This window comes from Miniopterus schreibersii (assembly GCF_964146895.1).
Source record: "Miniopterus schreibersii genome assembly, chromosome: 1".
In the NCBI taxonomy this organism is placed as follows: Eukaryota; Metazoa; Chordata; class Mammalia; order Chiroptera; family Miniopteridae; genus Miniopterus; species Miniopterus schreibersii.
Window position 1 is genome coordinate 86,411,196 of NC_138101.1, and position 22,358 is coordinate 86,433,553.

Here is a 22,358-nt window from a genome sequence, read left to right on the forward strand (position 1 = left end):
TGTGAAAATATAATAAAATGAAATAATTTTAAGTAATACCTTGGACAAATTTTCAGCATGTAAATAAGTTGTAATTTCCACATGCCTACATACAGTATTGATACTAATACCATATATTCAAGCGGAAAATTTTTACCCAGTTTATATTCTGCTAAGAAACAGTGCAGCCTATTTTTGTTTTCTGTAATTTCATTATCTCTCATTATGGGTTTCTAAATGGCAAATCATGGACATGTAACAAGCCACAAGGCAAATACACACTTTTGCATGTAAGCCACAAGGAACACGTTGTGCATATTGTTTAAGATAATTTAAACATTACTCAGCAGAAGGTATAACAAGCATTCACTGGTAATTTAATGTACTCATTACAGAATTATCATTAATATTTACCTTTTTTATGTACCTGGCAGTCATATTGAGTTCCACATTTCTGACTTACCAGAGATTTTCCATGGTGGAACATGGGCTGGACCTTATATCATTTTGCTTTTTGTTTATTTAAATCAGACTGTGGATAGGATTTTCACATCCTGTCTTTTGGAACACAAGCTGGACTCCACCAATGAGGTAATATGAAACAAGTAATCAAATATTTGAAGCTAATTCAATGTCCCTGGCACAAGGGCAGTTGAGTAATCGAATTTGAGTTTGTTCATTACTCATTCTGTATGCCAAGCTTGATATCTGAAGTGGCAAGATATGAGGCCTACAAAATATTTGAATAAGACCATCATTATTCCCTGATCTAGTATCTGCTCCTTGCTCCTAATTTGACTGAGCAGATCCTTCGTGCCTCTTGCTTCCTTTCAAAAACAAAAACTAGCAAATGTCTATTGTAGGCCTACTAAGTACCAGGCATTCTAAAATATCTCCTGGAACTGAAGATTTAGAAGAAAAAAATTATACTAACAATGTCCTGAAAGCAGAATTGGACACACTATGTAATTATATATTTTGAATCAGATAAATAGGGTCCAGGAATTAATAATCTAACACATTTAGAATGTAATGAGTACAATTATGTTTGTTTTTATTAGTATATACATGCCCAACCACATTGTAAACTAGAGATAAAGACCGTTCTTATCTTTATTCTCTCATGAATCAGTGCCTGAAACATGGCATGTCTTCAAACAGTTCTTGAATGAATGAATGAAAATATGAGAAAACACATGGATGCATTAACGAATGATCACAAAGAAATTGTTAGTGCATTAGCATTTCCTTAGTGCCTCAATGCTGGAGCTTATGAGCTATGTAATCTTGGGCAGTGACTTATTCTCTCTAACAATTGGTTTCTTCACTTGTATAATTTGGATAATAATTATTCTTATTTTATTAAACTGTAGGAGGATTAAATGAGATAACCCTTGTCTAGTTTTTAGCACTGTGCTTGGCATATAATAACTGCTCAACGAATGGTAACTATTTCTATTATTGGGTAGCTAACTTATTATGATAGAATGGGAATCACTAATCACAGCTGCTTAAGATTAAAACACTGAGAAGTGTGCCACAAAAGGGTAATATAAATAAGAAAAATGGGGCAAAGATTCAGGAGCAACTGATAAAAACCAAAACAGACCCCCAAAATTCTAAAAATTATTCACAAACATAAGCAAAAAGAAATAAGTTCCTATCCAAAGTTGGGAAATTAAATTCAGAAATAGAGAAAGTCACAGAAAGAAGAGGGTGGGTTGAAAATTAGGGAGTTATAGAGTAAGATGTGAGGGATGAGGTGTCGCTGATACAAACTCCATCGTAAATGACAGTATCACAAATGGATGGACATCTGTGATCAATTTTTTGTAGACAGTGATAGGAGGCAAAACAAACAACAATGATGTTTTCGAACTTCACAGAATGGAAAGACTCGATCATCGTGTACACATGGTTTTAAAGGAGCTCTGATAACCGCATGTGTATTTACACTAATTGAAGTTTTTAGAAGATTAATTTTAAGCAATTAGAGAAAACAGCATTTTTAAAGAATGGAGTAAAGTTGACATTAATGTGTAGTATGTTTGAAAGCAGATAGGAATAAGTGTTTATTAAAAATTCTATTGCAAAGACTTTAATAATAAAATACGTAACCAATATGAAATGTATAACATTTGTTTAAAGCAGACATAATGTTTTTCTATGGCACTTTCTACATTTAATGTTTAATTTTTTAAAATTAGTACTCCCATTTTCTTTTTCTTTTTTGCATATGTCAGTAGTTTGTGTATTGCTGGGTAGGACCCTTTTTTAAATTTATTTTTCCCCATTACCATTTAGCCCCCCAACACTCTCTTCCACCTCCCCTAGCCCCCAGTCACCACACTGTTGTCTGGGGCCATGAGTTCTTTCTCTTTTATTTTCTTTGAGTACTCACGTTTTTTGTTGGAGGGTGTCATACTGCCTATAGGAATTTCAGCTGCCTGGGAATCTTCTGGGCCTTTCTATTTTAAATGAAAAAAAAAGAAATGATAAAAGATAAGCAATGGTCATCATTTTATGGAAAAATGAAACATCTGAAGAGTTATGTTGATTTTTAAAAGATATCTTAATACTCTAGAATTAAATGTATGTTAGAATGTCTGAATTTCATTGACAAACATAGAAGGTATGGATGAGAGTCTGTGAGCAAGCTTTTGGCACTATCTGCATTTAGATGAAAATAGCACTCACATAGATCAGAGTCTTCCATGGAGTGCTAGAAGCTACAAAGACAGTCTGTAATTCAGACTCCTAAATTATGTAAGCCCTTATGAAACCCAAAAATTGTAGGAAAAAAAAAAGATTCTTGATGCTTGACCTAATTAGCTCTTCTGATTGTAGATCTAGAATTCATCTTCTGATCTTTAAGCAGATCGTGTTTTGTGGATGGAGAACTAACCCATGCCAACACACACCTCATTGCACTCATCGTGGCATAATATTCTGACTTTCTTGCTTTACTGGTCAGTAAAAGAATCTTGCTAATTAAGAAGGAAGATTCACAGAATCAGAAAAGACAAATATAATCAAATTTTAAAGTTTTCTCATCCTTTCAAATGACTAGGAAGTGAGATTTTGAAATTGACATCTATAAAATGAGTTAAAATTACATGATTTTATTTCAGAGATGGATTCATGGTTCAACTTCTGGAAAGTCACTTCCCCTCTCTATGCCTCAGATTCTTATTTTATTATGTGAAAAGAATACTTTTATCTCCCTTTTAAACATGTTATTTTAAAAGCACATTTATATAATTTTATCATCCAAAGTTATGGAGACTTTGAGACAAATTTAATGTGAAACATAAACATTTTTTAAAATGTAAAACAGAAAGTAAACTCAAAGTTCACATGTTAAATAATAGCAAGTATTTAAAAAATGTAATGATAGGCAATATTTTGGAAAAGGATGCTGAGAGAAGACCTGAAGGACACAGGATTAAAAGAGGTAGATATTCTAGGATTTTTTTCTCCAAAAAGCTATATAATGTCATACTCTGTAAAGGAATTTAGAAGAAAATATCCATAATTCCTTGTTGATTGGAAAGAATTATGAGTTCCCCTCCTGCCTGAAAAATTGAACTGAATGGTTCTTAAAGTTAATATTATTTCCATTTGCTTAGGCTTGATATTGCAGCTTAAATAAAAGGAATGTGAATATATTATTAATGAGCCAGCATATTCAAATACAACCAAAGTCATTAAGTTAGCATCAGAAATTCTCTTATACACATGTTGGGGTTCTGGACCCTTCAATCAAACAGAAGGAATGGAGTCAGCATCAGGGTGATTTTAAAACTAATCTCAACCTGAAGTTATCTTTTTTCCTACCACATGTGAAATATCTAAGCAATAAACACAATAAGGCTTTTAAAATCATTTTTAAAGGAACTTTTTTGTTCCTATTTCTGAATTAGATCTAGATCTGCAATCCACTGCCTGACTTCTATTTTGCTGTGTTAATGTCTCAGAAACAGCTTACTTATCTCTATCAGTTAGGAATCTGTCCTTGAACTGTAAACCCCTTCCCTGAGGCCATGGTTATAGGAGGCAAGTTTTCTGTCTATTATATATTACTTTCATATTTTGCCTGTCCCTTTACTTGTTACTTTGAGAATTAGAACGGGAATACTGTTCTGAACCTGATTGGAGGTTGTGTTTTGAGAATTCATCTGGCAATTTTGTCATGGAAAATTCAATGTAACAGAAGGCACTTAAAATGAGACACCTCATTGGGCAGAATCAGTTCTCTCCTGCATTGTGAAATGAGCGCCCCACTCCTAGATGCACTAATTCCTTAACACTCATTTGCATCCACCTAGCCATGCATGGCTTAGTTTTCAGAGTGGAAAACTAAATAAAGGTCAACAGGTTTATGAAAACTTGTAAACAAAATGATTAAGCTGTATCTTAAGTCAATCTAATCCATACTTGATTCAAAGTGGTGCAGATAGCAAAGATTTGAATCTACGGAAAATGCTTTTTACAGTTTAAAACAGCTTTCATGTGCTTGGCAAAGTTTTTCAAACTATTTATCATGGTCAAGAATATAGGCAAGTCAAGAGTGGATTCTATGTCTATCCTACTGATTTTTATCTAGAAATCAAGGGACCAAGGAAGGAAGGTAATCAAACCAGTAAAATAGTTCGGATCAGTAACCTACCAATTGGATAGTTGAAGCAGACTTGCCTCTGCCCGACTGGTCGCTTAATTCAGAGTTGAGCGCAAGATGATGGGAATGTCCCACATGCTCTTTAACCAATGATGCTCCCTGCTGTATGAGGATAGTTTAAAATTAGTGCTGAATGGATGGACCTGGAGAAAATTATGCTCAATGAAATGAGCCAGTCAAAGACAAGTGCCATATGATTTCACTCATGTGTGGAATTTAATGAACAAACTGAACTGCCGAGCAAAATAGAGACAGACTCATGGAGAGCAGGCAGACAGCTCTGCTTGGTGGGGGAGCCATTGGAATTGATCAAAAAAATAAGAACAGCAGCAAAAAAGAGAACTCATGGACATGGACAATAGTGTGGTGATTGTGGGCGGTGGGGGTGGAGGGTGAGGGGCATGGTGGAGGTGGGAGAGGGCATAGAGGGGATAAATGGTGATAAAAAAATAAAATATAAATATAAATAAGTAAACAAATAAAAATAAAATTCATGCTGAAGCTGGAAGAATGCAAGTGCAGCCTTTGTCAATTCCACGGTTCTGTTTAACATTTTGCTTATTGGTCAAAGTGGTGAGTGGCACAAAAAGAGTAATGGGAGAATCTCACTGTGATAAATGCTTGTTAAAGGGCCTTACCTTGGAGAAGCACAGGACTGCTTCATGCATGTTCTGAATGCTTTAAGAATGCAACTTCAAGAATTTTAAAAGACTCAAAAAGTGGTGGCTTTTGTAATGTCATTTTTATTTACTACAAAATCAAATTTTGATTTTTTTCTAATGGAGATAACAAAAGGGTGATAATTGAAATTGTATTATACCCTAAAACTACCAAATAAAAATCTCCAGATTTTAGAAGCACTCGTAGCTTCTAAAACATGTGCGTTTCTTTTATTTTATGCAATATCATGAATCTTGAAATTATGTTCTTAAAACTCATTTTAAGTCCCATGACAAATACAAGGATAATCTGAATAAACTCTACAGTTTCAGATGTTCAGAATTTATTTCACTAATTTCCATCCTGGTTAAATTTCTCAATATTACACACAGGTTGATATGTTGGTTTTGTAATTTAGTTTTCCCAGTCTGGAAATGCTAATGTATTGTGTATAAGTGGTCATCTATTATTGTTTTCTCATGCTTATTAAGATTAGAACCCCTTTGAGATTAATGTCCCAAACTTCTATAGTAGGTAATGTGATTGAAGCTTGAATTCTCAATTTTTAATTACATCCTAGCTTGGGCCCTAGGCCAAAAAACAACATTGCTTCATTAAAACAGAAATTTTTTTACAGGATTCTGTTTAAAATCTAATTATTATAAAAAATTTCAAATATACAGAAAAACTGAAAGAACTGTAATATCAACACTTATGTCCACTTCCTGTTCCTGCCATTGACATTTTGCTATATCTATTTTTATGACACATCCAGCCATCTAGCAGCTGTCTATCCATCCACAAAACCATCCTTTTTTGATGCATAAAGTATAATTTTTGAGTAAACTTTGGAATGATAATGAAGAATTGCTGATATTTTAAAAGACTACTAAAGTTTGACCTGAGCACAGTCAGGGATAAGACAGAACCATAAAGGACCGCAGAGCATCGAAACTTTGTAAAAAAAACCTTGCTTTAGTTTAACCTCCTGGAATCTTCCATAAGTGTTTACCTTTTTAACCATCCCACCAAACAGTTCAACACTTTTCTAATAGTATAATGTGCAAGGTGAAAAAACAAAATCATAAATTAACTACACTATGTTTTAGGTTTCATCATATATGTAGAAATTGATCAGATACAGGCCCAAATGAAAGCAATGATTCAAGCTAAAAAAAAAAAGATTTCTTACAAATACCATTCCTGAGCTGCTTGTTTTTGATACTTTTAAATGTCCTTAAGATAGAAAATAATGGGTAATTTCGTGAATTTTCAAAATTTTTGTTTGTTTGCTTGTTTTTTGGTTAGGAAAGCCATTCAAAACACTGACATGAAATAGACTCTAGTTTCTAAACTTGCCATGAAAGTCAAATAGCACACTGGAACAAGTACATCAACAGGCCAACAAGAGACGTTTCAAAGATTAATAACAAAACTTACAGGGAAGCTGCCAGTCAGAATGACCTGTGTATTATGGAAATCAGAGCCTCATCGCTTACATAGGGAACCCTTCATCCCTTCATGAAAACGTCAGTTACTTTTAAATAAGTACTTTTGCAATAAAAGATGAATATTATGAAGCCCTAAAGAAAAGGATATATAAAATTTAAATTATACCTTGGCACTTGGTGATACAAGAAGAATAAAACATTTTTCTATCAAGAAAAATCCATGGATGCCTCCAATTAGCCCCAACAGTTTCCAAATGTGTCCTTTGCTTTCATGGAAATGTCCAGACTCTGAGGCTTCCTGCTTATGTAAACCAAGAACCTAAAAAAAATAAATAAATAAAATAAGAAAGAAACATAAAGAAATAACTTTTGATGATATAGATACTAATTAGTAGGTCTAGATTTGAATATAATCAACTTTCATTCTGGGGCACCCCATGACAACTCCTGAAATCATTCAAAACCCAGTTTGCTTTTAGATGTATAAATACTTCCACTGTAGGATTTAATCATGACCAAATAAAATGCGTACAAGAGAAAAGAAGGGAGAGTTTTGAGTAGTTTCTGCTTATGAATAGAATAAAGCCTAAGCTTATTTCAGTAAGTGGCCTAAATTTTTATACTCTCTCCATCCTTTAGCTGAATTTTTTCCCAGGAGTTCAAGTCTCTGCACAGCAATGCCTTATAGCAAGCCAATGTATTTTATATCCAGAACAAATATAAAGATACATTTCATCTGGGCTTTATTTTCCCCATGCCCCATTGCAATTAAAGAATACTTTTAACAAATGTTCAGAGAAGTAAGAAATCTGCCTCAAAGACATTTTCCATTGAGTGAATACTATATGCCCAGCAATACTGTCAGCAACCTGGGACAGAAAAGTATATAAGAAAAGCATTAGGAGTTTTCCTCTAGTTGACTCATCCCATTGGTTGACTCATCCCACTGGTTGACCTCATAATTTCTTGTGGGCTAGTAATCATTACATATCATATTCTTTCCCCAGAAGGCGGCAATTTAAGAAATGGCTCAGCGGTTCCCACATTTAGGATGTTACTGACCATTAAAAAGAGGAAAAGGAAATTATATCTCTATATATTGTATATATATGTGTTCATATGTATATGTATATAGATATTTATGCGTGCAAACATATATTTACACACAAGATAACAAATGAGTATATACACTGAGTTTATGGACATAACTAAAAACCAACATACATTAGTCAACTTTTTCTTTTGGTAGAGACATTAAAGGATACCTACCTAATATTTGTAATTACCATTATTTCATAATATAGAGAATATTGTGATATCACAAAACAGGATAAAAACCACAATCTCGGAAAAAAATGTAGATCTTTAGGTTGAATAAATACAGCTATTTAAAAAAGGAAATAATGACAGTGGCATTTTTTGGTCATTTCCCTGCAACACTTGTCATAGATCACATTCAGGAAGCTCACTGATTTTTCTAGCTTTCCACCATCCTTCTACTGCATCTTCCTCTTCCCAATAACTTCTGTCCTCTCCTCTTTCCTCAAGTAAAACTGACCCCCAAATTTCATGAAATCCAGCTAATCTTTTAAGTTCTCCTCTGTGACTTGCCTTTGCCGAGCTCGTTGACAGTCTCACCCACCCCAAATCCACCGCTGCTGCCTGGAGCTTTGCCATCCCCCATCTGGGAAGACCCAGGAAGCCTTCAGGTCCTTTTGCTGTTTCCCAGGATCCTGGGAGTGAACAGCTCTGCAGCCACTGCAGCGACCTAGAAAAAGGCCTCGGCCACCACCTCAAGCCAATAAGCCCTGAAATATTTCCAGAAAATTAGATTACAGGGGAAATTAAAACTAATAATGGTTTGTTTCATTTCTCCAATGCTCATTTTGCAATTTTCAGAACATCTAATAATTATGGAGCCTCTAAGCAACAACAGTGACCCTGTAGGAAATTGCCAGAGTGTGGAAAATTTTAACATCTCAGACTTCGTGAGAGGGTGGATCATTAGTCCATCATAAGAAATTTCAGAGGAAATAGACACCCTCATCTGAAGATCCTTCTGCCTGAATTCTTTTGCATCTCAGGTCCTAGTCCTTTCATTCCTGACAAAGAGCCAACTTCCTGGTGTTTACATTTTTCTTAAGGGAAATCTAGACGGTCTTAGTTGGGCAAGATGATTCAAATGAAGGGAGGTTAATGAGGGTGCTATTACAGAGGTATAGGCAAAGTCAAGGTGTGGATATAGAATAATAAGACGCCCAGAAACTAGCCGCTCCAGGAAACCATTAGCACTCAGGGCTGAAAGGACAAAGGTTGGAAATAACGTTAATGAAGCTCGGTGGGCGGTGGAGCTGGGGAGGAGGCCTCCATGGGAGCTCTAGGACTACAGGTTATCAGCTGCTTCTAGAGCGGTGACTTGCTACCTTTTTCATCTCATGGCACAGATAAACTCTTTACCTAAATTCTTTGGTACACACAAAAATATATTTTTTGACTGCCTGACAAAAAAATAGGTATAATTTTGATTTTGATTCACTCACACTAGATGGCTGTTGTTGTGTTGGCTGTCATCACTTTTTAAATTTTTTTTGTTTGTTTTAAACATATCTTTATAGATTTCAGAGAGAAGGAAGGAGGGGGAGAGAGAGGTAGAAACATCAATGATGAGAGTCATTGATCGGCTGCCTCCTGCACGCCCCCTACTGGGGATGGAGCCCACAACCCAGGCATGTGCCCTGACGGGGAATCGAACCCCGATCTCCTGGATCCTAGGTCGATGCTCAACCACTGAGCCATGCCCGGCCGGGCTGTTGTCACTTTTTTATTTAACAATCTAGGGGGAAAGAGGCCAGTGCCCCTGACTAATAGGTATTGCCATGTTTTAAAAATTATTGCAGCACACTGGTTGAAAATCGCTGTTCTAGAGCAAGCACCAGAGCCGGGAGGGGGCAGGAAGAATTATCCCTGCCACTCACGCCTCCTCTCCTCACTTCTCTGTGTGCCTCACGTTGGCTGAACCCAACAACAATCGGGCCAGCAAGAGGAGGTGCAATCTTTCCGGGCCCAAGACAGCAGAGAAGGGCAGGGCATGAAACAGATGAGTTTTGGAGGCACTGGAGAAAAGCCAGTGCAATGTCTTACAGCCCATTCATTTTTATTTATAGGTAATTAGTCAGTGCTTCCTGAATTTTTCTTAGTAGGAATCTACATCTGGTCACCTTTTTTTAAATTTCAAAAATAAGAATAACATGTGATGAACATACCAATGGATCATCTCTTCTCTCCTACAAGCGCTTCGGAGAAATAATATTCATGTCCAAGGAAAACACTGGCCACTGTATCCGCTCATCCAAGTTGCTGTGAAATTTTGCATCAACACCTCGAACAGCTAAACGTAAAGAGAAATTGGACACGCTCCCTTTGAAATGGAAGGAAGGCGCTTACCTGAGGGATCAGGTGGAGCAGAGCATCGCCAGAGAGTGTGCCAACAGCCAGGCCCACGAAGAGCTGTAAAATGAGCCTGTATTTCTCCTCGCAGCTGTGGAACAGGATCAGCGTTGTGCCGAGCATGGAGCCCAGCGTGAGCAGGGCCACGGCCACCGTGCTGTAGCCGTATTCTAGGAGGGGGAAGCGAAACCGGTCAGGGCTCAGCACCCTCCCTCGGGGCCTCAGCTCGTGCAAATGCCAGAAGAATCTGTCTTACAGGCAGCTGGGAGGGATAGGAAATCGTTTTATGTGTTATGCTGGGTGAAAGGTTTCCATTTTTAAGAATGAAAAGGTTTTCACCAAATAGCCCTGCTACTTTAAAGTTACCCCGATGACCTCTTATTTAAAAATCACTGTGGCAAGCAAGGACCTAGTTTGCCTCCCACCCCCAAGAAAGGAATCTCTCTCACTTTAAACTACAACCTCCGTAGCCAGATAGTGGTCATGATTTGCACCTAATCGCATTTAAACCTCTTGAAGGCAAGGCAGTGTTATAATGGGAGCAACACGGCTTGGGCCCGTGCAGGCCTGTTTGTGTACAAAACGAGTATTTTCTTCCAGAAGTTGTCAAAATTATGTGTAATGTCAAAAGTGTTTATTATTCTCAAGGACTGAAATGAATGACTGTGTTGGTAAAAACTGATCAATGAATGTGTAACGGCTGATAATAAATTTGGACAAACTACATTTGGGATGATTGCAATAATATTTTATAACCTCTAAATTTATCCCATGTTTCTAGCTTCTAGATTTTTTAAAAAAATATTCAGAAAGTACGATTTTTAAATTATTAAAAATATATGTATGAGGGGAGAAGAAGTAGAGAAGGAAAGGAAAGAAAAAATAACAGAGAGAAAAAATGGCTTTCAGAGCCAAATAGAAATGATTTGGAGATAAAGCGTTATTCATGCCTCCATTTGCTTTTGGCTGCAGATATTCCAAACAAATACTCTGTTTTCTACTTATTTAGAAATTACTTATAAGTCACGGCAAACTGGTGTGTAAACACTGAAGGAAGGTAATTACAAAATGAAGCTGTCATTTCCTTTAGTGACTACATACAGGTAAATAAGTCAAATCAGTCAATGTAGTTATCATACTACTTAAAGTCCATTGTAGGTTTTAAGAAACTATCATCGTAAAGTTAGCTATCACAGAAAATAGTTTATTCTTATTATTCTGTACTTTTCTGGAACGTTCGCCCTCTACGTTAAATCACATTAATGATTCTAGCTAATAACATGATATTAGGCTTGTGATTTTAAAATGACCTTTACTGAATTATAAGTTCTAATTATAATTATGACCTTTATTGAATTATAAAGTCTAAATTATATAGGAGTCTAATATTAAAATAGAGTTGGTGGTGAATTCAGAGAAGGCCAAAAAACGGTTAAACTTCAATTTTGTCACTCTCATCACCACCCTTCCTCTGCTAGGAATCCACTATCAAGTGGTTGGTATTCAACAGATACAGAGTTTCAGTTTTGCAAGATGAAAAAGTTCTAGAAATCTGTTGCACAACAATGTGAAATACTTAATACCACTGAACTGTAGATACTGCATTTAAGGATAATTAAGATGATAAATTCCATGTGGTTTTTTTAAAACCACAATTAAAGTTTAAAAAGTAATAAAATGCTTTGGAATGGTCATGCACCTGCCTAGAAGTTTTATTCTGTTCTAATTTAGTAAAAATACCTATGTTATGAAAAAAATCCTGGAGATATTTAACCAAGTTTCATATCCCCTATTCTTTGACAAATAGATTCTATGTGAGAATGGCACTCTTCTCATGTAATACATAGACTATTGAAGTTTAATATGAGCACCTGGGTGCCTCATAAAGTTCAAAGTTGCCACATTTTTAGGGTCACTACAAAAGTTCAGAAAATGACAAGAACTCACAAGAACAACTTAGGCTCTGACATTTCCAAGGCAGAAGGCAGTTTCAAGTTCTGTGATCCTTCCCCTCCCCCTTTGCCCTGAGGGCAGCTACAGTGTGGCTTTAGAGGAGAAGGAACATTTCCTAACTTTAGAGCTTATGGATGGTTTTAGGTCCTCTGTGAGTCAGCCTTCACCTGCTTCCATATGACAAGGACAGCCTGAAAACCATAAAATCTCTGACTTTTGTGGCCGTCGGACTCTGCTGACTAACTTACCCCAGTTTCCTTGGCATCTTGATTGGAGTCAGGCGACTTGCAGGTGCTGTGTAAGTGTTTCTCAGCGTTACAATAGAACTTAACATAACAAGATGGTTTGACTTTGAGTGGTGGGCACACAATGCAATATACAGATCATGTATCATAGAAATGTACATTTGAAACCCATATGATCCTATTAACCAACGTCACCCCAATAAATTTAATAAAAAAAGAGCATAATAATTAAATTCTAAGCCATTCCCAAGCAGGTAGTTTGCATAGTCTGAAACTTGATTTATATGTGGTCATAATGCTTTTTCCTGGAAACTGAATTGGAGGTGATGCTTAGAGATTGAGTTTCACCACACCGAACACTGTTTTCTTGATGCCATCTCCCTGTGTCCTCTCCTCTTCATCTTATGTTTCTGTAATTTCAAAAGGCCAATACAAGCCTCACCCTTTAGTTACATAATGCAACGTTTAAATTGAGGACAGTAATGTTCTTTAGTGAGTGTGACTTGTTTGAATTTTTCTTAGGAAGACTATTCCATAGAAGGGTCTAGAAGGTCATTAGAAAGATAAAAACTATTCCACAAATCTTCAGTTCATAAACCCATTCCCCAGTGGCCTGTGCGCACCAAACACTGCGCCACGTGGTGGGAATATAAATGTGCTCGTGGAAGCTCCTCGGTGCCATGGTCTGTCTGCCTCGTCCATTTTTTGAGTCATCAGTGACCACGAGGTGCTGAATTATTTAGCTGCTCACTTTTAATAAAGCTCTCTCCCTCTCAGTAAGTGTGGAGTTTTAGCTATTTAGGCTTGGCATGTTTTTGTTCCCCTAAAATCTTCAAATGAGTCTCTTGATGCTGCAGAATCCACTGTGAGTTAGAAGTGAGTAACTGAACAATTCAGCTATTGTAGGCACTGCAGACCATCTCGAAGGAAGAAAAGGTAACTGAAAAAACATGTATAAGGCCTTCAGATCAATGGTAATATTCTAAAGGGTGCATGTCAATTATTTTATCCATCCTGGATGTTCTTAGGCAACCACTGCTTTCTTTTAAATATACAGAGCTTTAAATTGCAAAACACAGTTTTGCATACATTATCCCATTTGAACCTCACAGGTACCCTCTTAAGACTTACAGTAGAGCTCACCTACTGCACTGATCCAGTGGGATGCAGGTGAGTGCACTTTGGGGGTGCCAGTCATGCCTGAGAGGCTGGTACCTGCCTGCACTGGCCACCACCATTCCAGAGCAGCCTCTTTGGTTTACCCCAGTGTGCCTTTGTTTTTTCACATGTGCCATGATGTGTGAAAGAATGGCAAGCCCTGTAGGATATCACGCTTTCCCACTGTACAGAAGAGATGGGCTCAGGGAACTAAAGAGATTGCTAAAGATCACAGAGTTGGCTGGGGACAGAAGCCATGACTCAGTTCTCTGTTTCTAGTCCAACATTACATGTGTTCCTTCTGTCATACCAGGTCACCTCTCAACTATGCACTTTTAAGTTGTTCTATAACTATGTCTTATAAAGGGGACCAAATCAATATACATTATTTACAAGATATAAATATTCATTGAAACCTAGCACAGCACGGTGGTTAAAAACAATGACTCCTGGGTTTGAATCCAATGCCATCACTTACCAGAGGTGTGTCCTTGGGCAAGTCACTTAATCTCTATGTGCCTCAGTTTCCTCATCTGTATAATAGGGGTAATATCTAGCTCATAGCATTGTTGTGAGGATTAAATAAATTGATAAATGTAAAATGCTAAGAGCAGTGCCTGGTTTATAGCAAGTACCCTGTGTTCACAGTTATTATTATATCCATTGGGACATTCACTTTCTGAGGGAAAAATCAGATCTTACTCTCCAGGGCAGTAGGAGGCAGGTTTGCTTGTTGGTCCTTGGGCAGCTGGCAAGAGCAGCTGAGCAATTGTTGAATGATTCCTGGACTCATATGCTTAAAATCTTCCTTAGAAATAGGTGAAAGGCTGTTCTGTAGAAATATCTCCACCAGTTGCCCAGCAGAGAAGCAAGTCTGTATAGGAAAAACATACATTGTTACTCACCTCAGCACATGAACTCACCATCAATTCCCATTCTGGCTAAAATGGACACATGAAGCCATATAATTTAGCATTTACATACCAGCTAGTTGACACAGCATTTGCCAATTGACATCTCTTATCCACAAAAACAACTGAAATCACTGTTTTTGCCTACTGATATTAAATATTTGCAATTTTTATATTGTATAGGCCTATTTATAAGAGGTAAGGATTACAAATAAATAGGTCTCTAAAAATTGCCGCAAGGCATTTGTCCGTCTCAAAAGTGTTAAGGGTTGATTTTGTGTATCAAAAATTATATTAAGCCCAGCCGGGTGTGGCTCAGCAGTTGAGCATAGACCTAGGATTCAGGCAATTGGGGTTCGATTCCCAGTCAGGGCATGTGCCCAGGTTGTGCGCTTGATCAATGACTCTCTCATCATTGATGTTTCTATCTCTCTCTCTCCCTCTCCTTTCCTCTGTCTGAAATCAATAAAGATATATATATAAAAATTATATTAAAAGTTTTAATATGTGGGTGAGAATGGTACATAGAGTTCCACTAGCACAGATGGGTGTCTTCTATTGAAATAAGACCCTAGTACAATGTCTTTGTGATCTTTAGTTATAATCAATAAGGTATTTTCTTTTGATCAGTGATTTAAAAGGCTTGTCTTTTCGGGGTCAATCATCATCTCCTTTCTGTTCCCCTTTGCATATATCTACTACCTTTCACAGTCTGGCCTTCTCTCTTTTAGGAAACACATGGACATATAGCCCCAGCTCTGAAGTGACCTCCAAAAACCCAAGATTGAGTTGATTCTGCAAATCCTGATAGAGCTCTAATGGGTTCAGCAAAGCCACCGATGGGCTCTTTTGGGTCAGACATACACCGGGTTCAATCATTTTTGCCCACAAGATTGTGTTGCTTAAACACGGCTGCTGTCCTCACTCCTATGGATGCGGAAAGTGTTTCTTAGCAAGGAACTGGGCAAGAACCCCAAAAGGTATCTGCTACAAAAAGCAACGACAGAAAACTAAACTTGTGATTTTTTTCCGTATCAAAATAAAAAGCGCCAAAGTCTATTCTCTTTTGTATCATTTGTTACTAATGGAATATAATTATGTCATTAAAATACTGACAATAAGAGAAACTAGCAACAAGCTTTTGATGATGAATCCCCCATAATAATTATCATTGGAAAATGTCTGACTGGTAAGTAAAAGGGTGGAGAGAGAAACATGAACAGAATGCCATGTATCTTTCCCCAGTTCATTGTCAAGACATTGAATAGTTCTAGTTTTAGAATACCTTCTCGTAGAGCATTACCTATTATAAGCTTATGTGCCCTTGATCTTTATTTGCTGTTTTTGTTCTATTTAGGTCATTGTTTTATATTTCTTCTGAAATCACTAACAAGGATGCCCTTAAAGGCAATGCATTACATAACATTTTACACACAATATATTTTTAATTAGAAAGAAAATCATAGAAATATTTAGATTGCTTAGACAATGAACATTTTAAATTTCTTTATTCCTTTACATAAACTTTAATATATATGTATACTTGAGTTGATATCAGACTTCTATAGTATCTTTACAAACATTCTAAAGCAATGGTTCCTGAACTTTAGTTTTGAGAATCCCTTGGAGGGCTTATTAAAAGACACTGCTGGACTCCATTCTCAGAATTTAAGATTCAGTAGATCCTGGGGTAGGGCCTGAGAACTGGCATTTCTAAGAAGTTGCCAGGTGATGCTGATGCTGCTGAGCCAGGGACAACACTTTAAGAACCACTGGTCTAAATAAGGTAGGAAGGATCCTCAGATCTAGTCTCCCATTTTAGGGTCTCACCAAGATTCACAAGGAAAGTGGTATGTTGAGGTAGAGAAGAATTGTAGAAGAGGTTGTTTTGTTTATTTTGTATAGTCCTCACAGAAAATGATTATTACTGTTCTTAGAAAATTCATGGCTTAAGTAGGTAATCTCTAAATTTTAAAAAATAATCCTGGCTCTCAAGAAGCTTTTAAAGAGACTTTCACAAACAAAGATAAATATAAGCATCAACTCTTGCTACCTTCAGCTGAACACAATAAGCATTAAGAGAATCAATTTAAATAGATGCCTTTTAAAAGAAAAGTAAAGAAGTAACAGAAATTTATTTTTAAAAGTATATAAAAGTAGAAATATATGATACTGCCCAATCATGTATTTATAATTTATGGGAACAGCATTTAGCAATGTTAGGAATATGTGAGGAATTTTACTTTTTTAAGATACAGATTGTGCTCAATAAGAATACCTGTTTATCTAAGATACAAATAACAAAAATAGTTTTTATTTATTTAAATCCACATTTTCTAACAATAGATATAATTGTTAAGGGCACTGAATATGCTATCAGGCAACCTATGTATATATCCTGTTTCTGTGGACTTAAGCAATTGCTTACTAGCTCCATGCCTCCATTTCCTCATCTGTAAGATGGAATAATATAACCTAACCTCATATCGTTGTAATAATTAAATGAGGCAATGCAAGTGCAATAGCACAGTGTCTAATACATAGTAAGTACTCAATAAATGTAAGCCGTTATCATAGAACATCAATTTTTTTATGATTTTAAATGATTAGGGCCAAGAAGGATTCTATGGTAAAGTTTAAGGAATGCTAGATTAAAAAGAATAAAGAATTTTATTTACTAAAGAACTTTCCAAGACAGTACCATGTGTGTCTCCAGTATTTCCCAAACTCATTTGACCATAGCACCCATTTTAAGAAGCATCAAGGTATCCTAGTGAATGTATTTTGGAATACAACTTTAAGAAATATGGATATTTTTACAAGATCATATAACACCTTTTCTCAAAAACCACTTCAGTGCTACCTACTATACAAATATTTTTCTGTTGCTCACAGCCCAAAGTAATCTCTTTATATGCTAATGTCAATTAATCTCATCTAAGTTTAAAGCATTCATTCATCATTGTATTTATGTAATGCCTATTATGTAAGTTCCATAGGAGCTGTGCCTATTTTTGTTCAATACCTACAATGCCCACAATAGTGTGTGGCACATAGTAAAGTCTTAATACATGTACATTGAATTAATTTTTCATGCATTCAATATAGATCCAAGGGAGGAAAGAGTAAATAACTTGGCTTCATGTTTATGTTCACAGAGATCCACTGGTAGAAGGGAAAAAACATGACTACTCTGTGGAAATAAAATATTTTTACATTTAAGAAAAATACACATTATCCTTTAAGTTTTCTACAACTTGTATATAACTTTCACAGCTGGGCTTCCTTTGACAGTAGCAAATGATGGTAGAAGAAGAATAATGACAATACCTGATCCCAGGAAACTGGACCATCATCTAACTCTTGGTTCATGGATACAGATAGATTAGGGTAACTCCAATCATTAATTGTTATATTGGGGTTTTTTTTCCTTTGAAGTTGATGGACTTTATCTTTTCTGATACAGGTACCTTGGGTCCAGAGGGTGTTGAGGAGTTGGTCTAGTTCTAGAAATTTCATACAAAGTCTGGTGTCACATAGAATAAAGACAGGTCAATTTCCAAATAATCACAATTTCACATGGCCACGGCATAGATATTTTATTAAGTTTGATTCTAATGAAAAAAATATTTTATTCTGAACAGTAATAAATAACATTGATACTTCACAAGACCTTGGCTAAGCTTTGGGGCTGAACCAATCTTATGAGGATGTTCCCACCATATATATCTCCTGGGGAAGATGAAATAAGCAGTTCCACCAATGGAATGCCTTCCATTGGGCCAACTAATTCTTTCTTTAGGTGTTCCCTCTGAAAATGTAAACAAAAGATGAAACTGGCCTAATCCTTAGAAATTTTATTCCCCTGAAACACTACATCTCTTTAGTAGATTAAAAACTTTAATGTACTTAAATGAATCAATTTTTTTTCTCTTAGGTGTTTATGCAGAAAAGGGAAAGGAAATGAAACAATGTTGAGACTGTAGAGACACAATAGAACTTCTTTTATAATGCTACTGTGGTATGGTTGTCAGTTCATAGATTACAGTTAAGTTTCCCTTGGTACAGCTGTCGGCTTGTACAAATTCATTGATACAGAGAATTATTACATATAATGGTGAATTTCTTTGAATTTATCCATCTTTTTACTTGTAAATAAAATATCTCTGCTATTTTCCTAAGTGTTACTATCAATGGTGGAAAAAACCCTGCAAACTAATGTTACTACAATATTTTATTTTAAATGACCAGTTATCAACAGAAAATTATGAGTCTTGTAAAGAAATGGGAAAGTGTGACCCGGAGTCAGGGGGGAAAAGTCAATAAATACATTTGTGAGTGTTCCTAGATATTGAATTTAACAAAGACTCAAAGTATCTATTATAAGTATGTTCAAAGAACTAAAGGAAATTGTATTTAAAGAATTAAATAAAATTATGACAACAATAAATCAACAAATATCAAATTTCGATAAGGAGATAAAAATTATGTAAAAGTCCAAATGGAAATTCTGGAGTTGGAGAATACAATAATGGAAATAAAAAATTCACTGGAGTAACTCACAGCATATTTGAGATGGTAGAAGAAAGAACCATTGAACATGAAGACAAATTAATAGAAATAATTCACTCTGAAGAACAGAAGAAAAAATTATTTTTTAAAAAAAGAACAAGTCTTAAAGACCTGCGGGATGACAGCAAGTATACTAATATATATATACACACACACACACACACACGTATATATGTATATATATGTATATGTGTGCATGTGTGTGTGTGTGCATATATATATATATATATGCACACACACACACACAGTGGTACAAGAGAGGAGAAAGAAAAAGAAGTAGAAAAATATTGAAGGAAATAATCACTAAAAACTTTCCAAATCTGATGTAAAACCTTTGTTTACATGTTCAAAAGTAGTATAAATACAAAACAACCCACACATGTTATAGTCAAACTACTGAAAGACAAAAACAATCATAAATCTTGAAAATGGTAACAAACAAACAAAAAATGACCATCCTATATAAGGGAGCATCAGTACAATTAGTAGCTGACTTCCCATCCAAACAATGGAGTTCAGAATGCAGTGAACTCATATTCTAAGTGCTGGAAGAAAAAAAAACTCTCAATCAAGAACTTTATATTCAGCAAAACAATACCTTAAAAACTGAAGGTGAAATAAAATCACTCCCAGGTAAACAATTAATGAGTACAATTAGTGCCTTACAATAAACACTAAATATGAATTAACACTTTTAGGTGAAAAGAAATGACCCAAAATGACAAGTTGAGTCCACAAGAATAAATGAAGAACATTGGAAATGTAAATATATGGGTTAATATAAAAGACTCTAAATTTATTACCTTTTCTCATTCGTTCTCTAAACTCAATGAGAAAACACTACAAGCTTTTCTTTTAAAGTCAGAAACATGATAAGAATTTAGACCATCTCTAGTGCTATTTACCATTATATTGGGATTATTAACTAATGAAATTAAATGAGAAATCAAATAGAGATACAATAATTGAAAATGAAGAGGCAAAATTATATTTATTTTGAGATGATATGATTATATATCTGAAAACCCTAAAAAATGTAAAAATAAATAAAAGATTTAATCATGGGACAGGTTATAAAATTAATCTACAAAAATCAATAACTTTCATATATACAAACAAAAATCAGTTAGAAGATATAATGAAAGAGAGGACTCCATTTAAGGGAGCCAAAGAGAAAGTTAAATGCCTAAGTATAAATGTAGCAGGAAATGTCTAAAACCTATGTGAGGAAAATAATAAAACACTCTACAAAAACACACATGTAGATACATGTAGACATGAACAAATGGAAAGACATACTATATTCTTGGATAAAAAGATGCAACATCTTATAAATGTGATTTCTCCCTAAATTATTCTATAATTTTTCTTCTATCATGAGGTTTTTCTTCCATAGCTTGAAAGTTTAATGATGTTTGTTAGGAAAAACAAACAAGCCAGGAATATCCAAAAGAAGAGCAATGAAGACAGCTAGCTCTACCATACATTAAAATAAGTATAAAGCCACTATAAGTAAAACAGTGTGGTATTGCCACGTGAATAAAGTGGAGCAACAGAACAAAATAGGAAACAGAAAGAGACCCGACTGAATTTATTACTGCATTATATAAAAGTGGCATCTCAAATAAGTGGAGGAAATAATTTTCACTGCATGTACAATAGACGTATAAGGAAAAATGAATAGTCACATAATAAAAATAACCTGCCTCTCTTCCTTACAACATTCACCAGAATTAATCCAAAATGTATCATAAATGAAAACGTATAAGTACTAGAAGAAAACATGGGTGACTTCCTCTATTATCTGGAAATGTGGGAAACTTTCTTAACTATAACAAAATCCAAAAGCAAAAAGAGAAAAGTTTAATTTGTTTATATGAAGATTTAAAAAATATTTGGAGAAACAACTGATTCTATGTCTAGGCAGGAAATGTGCCAGGTAAACTGGAATATTTTATACTGGAACACAAAGAAGTTATAAAATGCTTTTTTAAGGGTTTTGTTAAAAGGACTTAGGAGTGAACTTGAATAAAATCCCACTGATCAAAGAGGGGACCATTTGAGCACCAATTAGGGTAATAATGACAAGAATTAACAGATATAAAATCATAATGATATAAAAAATATTCATTGTTCTCCTTTGAAGGATGTAAGGAAACTATGCTATTATTTTGAACAGTGGTAAATTAAAGAATAAATGTATCCTTACTTTAAGAACCTCAACAAAATGAAATTGTGATGAATGGAACTTTTTCCATTATAGAATTATTATACTAATCAATGAAGAAATGAGAGAATTAAATCATGGTTTTATAAATCCTAAATAATTAATCAATCTAGGCAATGATCATTAACACTTTATAACTTTAAGAGAGACAACTAATGTTATGTACCTTCTGGTGGATAGTACTTACTATGAGACAGTACCTCCAAATAAATACACAACCTAAAATCAATCAAGCCTCTACATATAACAACTAATATACATGAAACACAGAGCATAGAAATACATATTAAGTGACTAGAAATGCAATCAGCAAAATCCAGACTGGATAAACGACCTCTTTTATTGTAACAAAAAAATTTGCAACAAAATAGAGGTGTGGGTGGTGTTGGAAAGAGGAAGGCATGATTCCTAATAAGAAACTGAAGAGACATATATAAAATTTGCATTTTACAGAACTTATTTAGATCCTGATTCAAAAAGAAACAAACAAACTAAAAGTTTAAATCAGGAAAATGTCTACATTAATGGAAATTTTTATGATATTAAGGAATCATTAGTGTGATATTGATAACAAGGTGTTCTTTAAAAATTCTTTTTTTATAAAGATTCATATAGAAATATTTAAGATTGATTATTTGCTTCAAAATAATCAAGTAATGAGAGAGGGTAGAGACAAATATAAGATTATCCAATTGGTAATTTTTGAGGCTAGATACTGTCCACATGGGGGGTTGTTATATTATTGTTTCTACTTTTGTTTATATTTCAGAATCTCTATAATAAAAAAAAATTTTAAACACGTATAACTAGCATACTTCTTTTTTTCCCACCCAAAATGCAATCAGTTGCAGTGGAGCTATAGCTCAAATGCTTCATGGTTCTTGGGATAGGTATCTAATTGCACTGAGATGTAATAGAACTCTGAAGTGGAATTGAATTCTCAAATGCAAAAATGGCTGATTTTGGGGGTGGTGAATAAACAATACAATATACAATATACAGATGATGCATTATAAAATTGTACATCTAAAACCTATATAGTTTTATTAACCAATGTCACCCCAATAATAAATTCAA

At 35.0% G+C, this 22,358-nt stretch overlaps 1 protein-coding gene across 3 annotated transcripts in view; it reads right to left on the minus strand.

Annotated features, from left to right (window-relative positions):
• The window catches only part of SLC39A12 (solute carrier family 39 member 12), a 67,151-nt gene that overhangs the window by 27,200 nt on the left and 17,593 nt on the right, over positions 1–22,358 (minus strand). For 2 of the 3 annotated variants that reach the window (XM_081145619.1, XM_081145617.1), the window contains exons 5-10: positions 17,813–17,988; positions 14,274–14,445; positions 10,213–10,385; positions 6,935–7,087; positions 4,649–4,759; positions 2,381–2,447 (exon numbers count right to left, since the gene is read on the minus strand). In XM_081145619.1, the coding sequence (XP_081001745.1) occupies positions 2,381–2,447; positions 4,649–4,759; positions 6,935–7,087; positions 10,213–10,385; positions 14,274–14,445; positions 17,813–17,988 (852 nt within the window). The remainder of the gene's footprint in view (positions 1–2,380; positions 2,448–4,648; positions 4,760–6,934; positions 7,088–10,212; positions 10,386–14,273; positions 14,446–17,812; positions 17,989–22,358) is intronic. The other variant, XM_081145618.1, reaches the window with a different exon arrangement.